This window comes from Salmo salar, chromosome 12, assembly GCF_965601325.2.
Source record: "Salmo salar chromosome 12, fSalSal1, whole genome shotgun sequence".
Classification (NCBI taxonomy): domain Eukaryota; kingdom Metazoa; phylum Chordata; class Actinopteri; order Salmoniformes; family Salmonidae; genus Salmo; species Salmo salar.
In genome coordinates, this window is record NC_138302.1 from 85,340,227 (window position 1) to 85,350,281 (window position 10,055).

The 10,055-nt window shown below is 41.4% G+C and overlaps 1 protein-coding gene across 14 annotated transcripts in view; it reads right to left on the bottom strand.

Annotated features, from left to right (window-relative positions):
• The window catches only part of LOC106565737 (forkhead box protein P1-B-like), a 241,373-nt gene that overhangs the window by 38,850 nt on the left and 192,468 nt on the right, over window positions 1–10,055 (bottom strand). For 10 of the 14 annotated variants that reach the window (XM_014133178.3, XM_014133181.3, XM_014133177.3 and 7 more), the window contains one exon: window positions 5,683–5,833. In XM_014133178.3, the coding sequence (XP_013988653.1) occupies window positions 5,683–5,833 (151 nt within the window). The remainder of the gene's footprint in view (window positions 1–5,682; window positions 5,834–10,055) is intronic. The other 4 variants (XM_082959370.1, XM_082959371.1, XM_082959372.1 and 1 more) reach the window with 1 other exon arrangement.

A 10,055-nucleotide genomic window follows, 5' to 3' on the forward strand; every position in this document is an offset into this window, starting at 1 on the left:
CCTTCTAAAGAGAAACATCCCTTGAAGACAGAAGACATTTTCTTGTGTCGGAACACATACACAGAGAGAGCGTGTTTTCTGTGCTGCTGTCTGACAACCATCCTGACACTCTGGGCCAGATTGGGGATGAGGAAGAATAATGCTGTATTTGTACACCCCAGTTTCCATGTCTGAGAAAACCTAGCCATTGTTTGCACACAATGTACATGTGTCTGTATATATAGTGTCTGTTACCACTAGCAGGAGAAGCCTGCTTTCATTTGACATAAATGAGGCAAAAGCTGATAAGAAAAAAAATATTCCGCCCGTGAGGGTATGTTCTCTAGCCGTTTGTATTATGGTTCAGAAATGTATTTGGTTAATCCATATTTTTTATAGCATATTAAAATATCCAATATGGGAATGTGTGCACATTTGTGAATTTAATAGGAGCGCGATGGGCAAGACCACTCGGTTAACATTACAATTAATTAAATCTATTCTCAAAATGAGCAATGACAAATGAAAGATGATTCGCACATGCTTATCTCGGGTGGGTTTATATTCTCCAGATGTTTTATCGCTCGCTCTATAGATACCAGAAGTGGCCCTTTCAAGCGCCAGATCGTAATACATTTTGCAAAATGCTTAGTCTTAATTTATTCTTGTTGTGGAAAATAACTGTAAGATGAAGATCTCAATAAGATCAGCAAAAATATATTTCATTTGATAAGCTACAAAAGATTTTAATTATGCTCGTAATGGAGAACATTGGCCTAATGATGCGAAGGACTCTGGAGAGACGCAGGGGCTAAGAACTGTGAAATGAGTCTGATAGGATTGCTGTAAATTCACACTAGATCGTTTGCATATCAAAGAGCAGGAAATGATTGCAGGACAAATCAATAACCTTTCCACGTGCACTTCTCTATTCTGCCTGCCCTGTATTCTCTCATTCTCTCTTTCTGTCTTACTCCTTGATGTACCTTCATCGAAGGACACAGCCCTGACAGACAAAACATGCCAAATGATTCTGTTTGCACAAAAGCATGCTAATCCTACATTTGTTGCTTCTCACTTGTCTTATTAAAGGCACATTGTTCTTTTGATGGAGGGAAGGATCCTTGGAGGGAAAGTTTTCTATGATGATGGTTTGTCTGGATGGGGAAGGTCACTGGTAGAGCGAGTGTCCTGTGCTTCGACAGCGGGAACAATAATTTTCCCCCCACTTTGTGCCCAGTGACAGTGGGCGATGTATTTTTAGCCTGTGTGGCTGACAGGGCAGCCCACTCTCCCTCAATTACCAGCCAGTCCTGGTGACCCCGACACCACTGTTTACTCAGATGAAACAGCTCCCATAGACTCCTCTGATGACAGAGGTAACGGACTGGGACCAAGTGGTCTCCTTTATTTCTCTCTCTCCCCCTCTATCCTCCACTCCCACGCCCTTCTCTTATTAAACTACCTTGTCCTCATTGGATCTCTGGAAACCGAGGGTCATTCAAGAGAACACCATGAATGACAATAAAATGTAGTGCTATGAAAATCTCAAATAGCAATATATTCTAGGTTTGGACAAACAGCTTTTTATTCTACCTGAGAAGGCAGCATCTGATTTACATGGTATACATACAATATAACATACAGTATAACACTGATGTCTAAATCTATGGTAGACATACAGTATAACACTGATCTCTAAATCTATGTTAGACATACAGTATAACACTGATCTCTAAATCTATGGTAGACATACAGTATAACACTGATCTCTAAATCCTTTTTTGTATAACCAGTATTTTCAAATGCAGCATTGGTTAATCCTCCCTTTTTCCATTTTTCAACAAAACTATTCCACTCACTATATGTTGGAAATACAGACAAGCACTTTAAAAAATGTATGTTGTTGGGACACTTGATTGATCACCGACCTGGAAACTCAAATTTACCTCTGCAGGTAGCTTAGGCACCCAGACAGGCCGTGCTCCTCAACCTTTTCCTGTCCTTGTACCTCCGTACCCAGGTGACCATGTTCAAGCAAGCAGAATGTTGATTTAAGGTGCATAATGACATCAGTTGCAGGCCATCATCCACAGAATAAAAAATAGCCCCTGTGCTTCAGGCTCTTTCAACTCTGCTGTTGCTTTTCACACAGAGCCTATACCATGTGGGGACAGTGACACCGCTATTAGTTTATTGTTCCATCCGGCGGAGACCTCTGGTGCACCACTGTTTATGTTCCTGTAATCACCGGCCTAGTGATATGCACCCCTTAGGCCTAAAATATGTTAACTCCTAATGCTGCAGGAACTATTACCAATGCCAAATCAATCACTGACTGGGGGAGCGTATTACCTGCCGCTGTCCCTGATGTGGCGCTGCTGCACTGAGGTTTTTTTGTATTTGTCTTGTCACTGTCCTATTGCCCTCTCCTGGACAACTTAACTGATGTTCTCCAGCGATGAGAGCTCAGTCTGTTACAGCGCAACCTGGGTGGCCATGGAGCCACAAAACACACTTTAGCCAATCAGGCAGGCATGGAGAGGGGCGAGCAGCGACACATGTGCACACGCACATACATACACACACCTGGCAGCTGCACCTGGGAGAATGGAGAGCGGAGCGTACACTGCTGTCTCACTCACTCTCCACAGGTCAAAAGGAAAGGCTTTTGGGGGGAGGAGGGGAGGTGGGCGCTGGATCAAATGTATATTTATGAGAGTTATATCCTCCCCAAACACATTGTTGTAATTTATAACAGATATTGTCTGACCGCTTCCAAGACTTTGAACATTAATGTCAAAAACATTTACCGCGAGAGAAACAAATTAAAGTCCAGATAAAGAGAACTGGTTGTCATCCAAGTAGCACTCTTCAAGCTTCTACTAAATTACTTCCTTCACTTCTGGTACTAAATGACTTCCTTCACTTCTGGTACTAAATGACTTCCTTCACTTCTGGTACTAAATTACTTCCTTCACTTCTGGTACTAAATTACTTCACTTCTGGTACTAAATGACTTCCTTCACTTCTGGTACTAAATGACTTCACTTCTGGTACTAAATGACTTCCTTCACTTCTGGTACTAAATGACTTCACTTCTGGTACTAAATGACTTCCTTCACTTCTGGTACTAAATGACTTCACTTCTGGTACTAAATAACTTCCTTCACTTCTGGTACTAAATGACTTCCTTCACTTCTGGTACTAAATGACTTCCTTCACTTCTGGTACTAAATTACTTCCTTCACTTCTGGTATTAAATGACTTCCTTCACTTCTGGTATTAAATGATAACTCTATGTGATTATGCATGTCTATTCACAATGAAAATATTTTATACTGTCTATATCAACATTTCCAGTAAGCATAAGACCAAACAATACAAAAAATAAGCCATGTTATACATGTACAATATTTTCAAAGTATGCATTACACGCCCCCTTATTCTAAAACATTCAGGGCGGCTGTTAAATGTTTTTGTTAAATCTATTTTCCCAGAACACCATGAGAGCACAATACAATTATAATGCCATGAGAGAATGAATTTTCAAATAATTTGATTGTGATATCTGAATTTGAATAAAGGGGGGGGGGGAAGCATATCTGTCTGATCATCACCTCAGTGTATAAAAGTCATCCTAATTCATTGCCTCAGTCCAAACACATAATCACCATGGTCCAAACAGAGCAGCAGAACACATTCTTGCTGTGCTGCTTACTACGTGCTGAATATAGTAGATTAGATCCCAGCTCTGTAGGTCTCAGCTGCTGAGGCATGAAAGAGTTTAGTGATGTGGAAAACAGAAAGGTCATCAATAACTTCAAACAGTCAAGCAGAAAATGTGTAGAATAGGAAGGGAAACTCAGCCTTATGATAAGTGTTTTAACAGCTGTCTTACCATCAATGGTTTCCAAGGGCAGGCTAGCCAGGATCAACTCAGTAAAATAGTGAAACCAACCAAGGTTTGTGGTAAGGTTCAATTCCTCATTTCAGTTTGTATAAATATTAACAAAGAGAAACGATACCTTATTTGTATCTTAAACTGTCATCTGACAAAATATGGCTGAACAAACCAGGAGTGTGTGGTTCTAGTGTCCTGTTGCTATTAGTCATGCTGTGAGACAGCCTAACTGATATTTGATGACACTAAGCGTAAGCAAACAGTCAACAGGATGTCCAGTAACTGTTGTGCTACTCCATAAAGAACAGTAAACTGCCATATCACTGGTATAATGCTTTACTCAAAAGGGCGTGTGTGTGTTTGCCAGATATCCAAAACAAGGTAATTCATAAGCGTACACTAACAGGCAGCACACTAGTGGTCCACGCCTGTGCCTATGGCAATCGTCGGATTCCATACACAGTCCAAACAATAACATGATTGTACAAACCCTGTTTTTGTTTGCCCATTACCTAAGTTCCCCAGCCCTTCCACTTTATCGCCTTATCTTGTTTTTTCAAAACTGTTTGTCTTAGCCTAGAATGAATAGTCTATGTCATGTTCCAAAATGGTATGGAGGCTTTGTCATAGGGCTGCTCCTTAAGAAAATATTAAAAACAAATAAAGAAATAAACTTCCTGGCTAAAAAACAAGCATTGACTCACACCACCATCCCCTTATGGGATATTTCACAATGAGAGGTTAAGTGGCAGTTTAGTAACAATGAGTATGTTTATGTGCACACTAATAATTCGATATTAAACTGATTATGGCAGTAGGCTGCGTACGGCATTAGTCATGTAAACACCTTACTCTGCTTATCTTAATCGGCGTGAGGTCAAAATCAAAGTAAGCATACACCGCTTAAAACACCTGGTTTTCTGAGCAACCTTTTGAGTTATTAGGACATGGAAACAGCTGTATTGGCGTTCCAGCAGTGTATTTGATCAGCGTATGTGCAATCACAGGTAGCGCAAAGGGAAGTGATTTGGGAAAAACTGAAAGTACACATCTTAGAAATACTTTTCACATACAAACTTTATATGTCCCAACTCAAATAGGCTTCGCAAAAATAACATGTTTGCTGTGGTCCAACATTTATGCTGATTTTCAGCATTTATTTAAGTCCCATCAGTAGCCTCATTTCAGATGTTTCCATGGAAACAGGATTATTAAGGAAATCATTCTTCTTGCAAAACATGTAAATGTTTAAATAAACTATTATATTAATCTGACTATCCACAATAATGGTATTATTGTGTGCATGTAACCGTAGTCATTAGTTCCACTCTTCCTCGAGCCTAAGGAGGCATTTCCCCCTGGTCAACACCCAGTATGATGTCATTCTAAGGAAAATGTATGAATGGAGAGACCAAAGACAGAGGCTGGAGGGAAGAGGGCATCTCTACACCATGGTAGTCAAAGGGGAGGAACAGGGAAGATACACAGTACATGCAGTATAAATAAGGGGGTAGATGGGGAACACTTCTAACAAGAGTTAGAGGGCACTAAATAAGGTGAATACTGTAGTCAAAGCAGATGCAATATGATGTTTATCATTGGGACAAAGTGAATGTAGGGTATTTTAGAGCTTGTGTGTGTGTGTGTGTGTGTGTGTGTGTGTGTGTGTGTGTGTGTGTGTGTGTGTGTGTGTGTGTGTGTGTGTGTGTGTGTGTGTGTGGGGAGGGTGCTAGGGGCAGGTGTGGTATGCAGTATAATCCCGTGTGGAGGTGTGTTGCGCGGTAGAGTAGAGCACTGACCCTGAGTGAGCGAGTGCAGGGGCAGGGCGGTCTGTCCAGGCTGGATGGTGAGCAGGCCTTGTCTCTGGAGGTTGAGCAGGTGCTGCTGCTGGAGCTGTTGGACCTGCATGAGCTGCTGCTGGAAGGCCAACTGCTGGGCCTGCTGCTGCTGCTGAGGACGACACACACACACACACACACACACACACACACACACACACACACACACACACACACACACACACACACACACACACACACACACAGGGACACACCATAAGCAAACAAACACACAGGACATGCGTAATCCAGGGCAAACAAAAAATACATTGTTTTCATACTTTTACGGATTGTACATATTGATTGAACACAGAAACAGACAAGTTCTAGTGTGTGTTCATATATAAAGAACACATGATGATACAACGGACAAACACATGCTGATCACAGTGTATACTGTATGTCTGAACATTTGCTTTTGCACGTTAGGCCCTAGGTTAACACATACAGGATACAGTATGTTTACACACACGCGCACACACACACACACACACACACACACACACACACACACACACACACACACACACACACACACACACACACACACACGATCCCAATCGAACACATCAAACCCTACCACCTAAACTCTAACACATTCAGCACACTACAGTATGTGGGTTTGTCTGAGCACACTTCAGAACAGGTGCTGTATATGTCCCCCTCTCTCTTAATTAACAGGAGTGTGGAGGCAAATGACAAACAATTAAACAACATAGTTAATCATTCATAATAAGAGCCATGGGATTTTAATTACACCTATTCATAATTCAGCAAACAACGTGTGACTAAATCAAAGTGTTTAATAACCACACCAGCTAGTCTCACAACTCTCTCAGGTGTGGCACTGCGCTCAAGTAGTTGCAGCAAGTAGAGTTGAATCATAGAGTGACTGAAGATCAGAGTCTTGCTCATCTTACAGCACTACATCTACGTTCTGAGAAAGTTAGTGTCTTCATTGAAATATGTATTTTTTACTTTAACTTTAATAATTGAATTTGTTGTATATTATCTACGTCACTTGCTAAGGCAATGTTAATATATGTTTCCCATGCTAATAAAGCACCTTGAATTTAATTGAATTGAATTGAGAGAGAGAGAGAGAGAGAGAGAGAGAGAGAGAGAGAGAGAGACAAATAGAGAGAGAGAGAGAGACAGAGAGAGAGACAAATAGAGAGAGAGAGGGAGAGAGAGAGACAGAGAGAGAGAGAGAGAGACAGAGAGAGACAGAGAGAGAGAGAGAGAGAGAGAGAGAGAGAGAGAGAGAGATAAAGACAGAGAGGGAGAGATGGAGAGCGAGAGAGAGAGAGAGAGAGAGAGAGAGAGAGAGAGAGAGGTGTAGTCAGAACAATAAACAGGAGGAAATGATCTACTGTAATTTCCGGACTATTAAGCGCACCTGAATATAACCTCTTGGCGTTCCCCTAGGATAGGGGGCGCTAAAGCGATTTTTGAAAAAAATTCGTGCACATTTTAAACGGCCTCCTACTCAAACTCAGAAGCTAGGATGTGCATATAATTATTACTTGTGGATAGAAAACACCCTAAAGTTTCTAAAACTGTTTGAATGGTGTCTATGAGTATAACAGAACTCATATGGCAGTCAAAACCCCGAGACAGATCGAAACAGGAAGTGGAATTCTGAATTGCGAACTCAACTTCATCACGTTGCCTATTAATCACACCGTGAGCTATGGTTCATTGAGCACTTCCTATTGCTTCCACTAGATGTCCCCAGTCTTTACAAAGTGGTTTGAGTCTCCTACTGTGAAAACTGAATGAATGAGACGCTGTGGAACGTGGTCACACGGAGAGGGCCATCACCATTATGACGCCGACGCCCCTGGTTACCCTCCCCTTTCGAAACGTTTTGAAACACAATGCAATCGTCCCCCTCGAATCTTATTGGCTCTCTTGTTGAAAAACGCCCTGAAGATTTATGTTATACAACGTTTGACATGTTTGAACGAACATAAATTGGAAAAAAATGCATTCTCTCGAAATGGCTGTCCCGTGGCCGACGGAAGTTTTGGAGCAGCCTTCAGACGCGCTAACAAGAACAAGCTCTTGGAACATAAAGGAGTATTTTTTTCGAACGAAAATACATTTGTTGTGGACCTGGGATTCCTGGAAGTACTTTCTGATGAAGACAACCAAAGGTAAGGGATTATTGACAATAGTATACAAGACTAGATGTGATATGCGATTGTTCCAAGATGGCGCTGACCTGTAACGTTAGCCTATTTTTCAGAGTATCGCATCCCCTTTCATCGCAAAGTATGATTACCCAGTAAAGTTAATTTTAAATCTGGCATTACAGGTGCTTTCAAGAGATATTCATCTATAAATCTTAGAATGACAATATTACATTTTAAAAATGTTTTCGAATAGTAATTTAGTAAATTGTAGCTCTGTTTCATCGGATGCATTTGAGGGAAAATAGTTAGTCAACGTTACGCACCGATGTAAAATGCTGTTTTTATATATAAATATGAACTTTATCGAACAAAAGAATGCATGTATTGTGTAACATGATGTTCTAGGTGTGTCATCTGATGAAGATTGTCAAAGGTTAGTGCTGCATTTAGCTGTTTTTTGGTTATTTGTGATGCATGTGGTTGGTCGGAAAATGGCTATGTGGCTACTTTTACGATATACTCCTCTAACATAATCTAATGTTTTGCTTTTGCTGTAAAGCCTTTTTGAAATCGGACAACGTGGTTCGATTCAGGAGAGGTGTATCTATAAAACGATGTAATTTTTTATTTTTTAATTTTTTTAAATATTATTAAATGTTGTTATGCTAATGGCGATATGATTTTTCGCTGGATGTCCGTCCGCACAGGGGATAAGCCGCAACCACTGAATTTTTTTTCTTCTTTTTTGAACATAAATAAGCCGCACATGTCTATAAGCCGCAGGTGCCTACCGGTACACTGAAACAAATTAACTTTACACAGGCTTTAACGAAACACGGCTTGTAACAAAAATAAATAGGCTTTAATGAAACACGGCTTGTAACAAAAAATAAAAAAATAGCAGTAAGCTTTAGTTGCCTTTTTGCACTGAGTCAATTCCTCACGCTGCTGTTTCCAACGTCTTATCATCGACTCATTAAGACCAAGCTCCCGTGCAGCAGCTCTATTTCCTTTTCCAACAGCCAGATCAATCGCCTTCAACTTGAAAGCTGCATCATATGCATTTCTCCGTGTCTTTGCCATAATGAGGGTGACAAAATGACTACCGTAATCAGAATGATGGGAAGTTTGAGAGCGCTCGATTTAATCTAAACAGTAAACAAAAAAGTTGTTTGACCTTAACCCGTTCGGCAATTTCATTGGTCTAATGAAAGCTTCATGCCGCCAAAAAACTGAGCACGTCACAGAATGTGTGTTTTTTTTTTTTAAATGTGAAAGCGGGAAAAATCCATATATTAAGCCGCGGGGTTCAAAGCGTGGGAAAAAAGTTGCGGCTTATAGTCGGGAATTTACGGTAATATATCCCCAATCTTTTCCAAATCAAAACAAATGGGTACAGTAGGTAACAGAGGAGTGGAGGAGGACCCCAGTCTCAGCTTCACCATCAAAATAGGGATTATTATTCCTTAAACAACAACTGGAGATAACGATCAATCAAGACAAAGCTCACCTTGTTATGTTTTCTATGACACATAAGGACGGCCAAACAAAATAAGCCTGGGAGAGGGCAGGATATTAGGCTGTATATGAGTACACAGCGCCAATTGTCAAGGCGGGGTGGGGGGCATTAAAAGCAACCCGGGCTGCCAAGCTGTGCACCGCACCCTGTTACCAAACACAGGATACACCACTATGTTTACTTCTCACAATTGAGCGCATACAAAAAAGGTCTCGGTGCAACGCTGCTGTCAGGTCACCCGCCGGCGGCTCAGAAACCGCTGAAATATCCAGATAAAATGTTCCCCCCTCCGCACGTCCTGGTCTGCCTGTCAAAGGTCTGCCGGGCTGGGATTCCCCTCCCTTTCCCTCCCTTCCCCTCCCCTCACCCAGCCTCCTGCCCCACAGGCCCTGAACACAGTACAGTACACTACACTGGTCTGATGTGGAGAGGCCTTCTCATTACAAAAGGTCAAATAGGGGGCGCTTATATTTGTCCTGTTTCACATGTACAAGTGTGTAACCTGCGAAATGGAAAAGTGTTTTTTTGCATATCCCACTCTCCCTGAGACACCCTCAGAGGGTGAGGTCACGGCCAGGGATCATATACGTTAGTCTGATCAGGAGGATTATGTAGTGGAATATTAATGGGCTAGCATTAAAGCATGGGGCTAGATGAGAGGGTGCATTCATAAACAC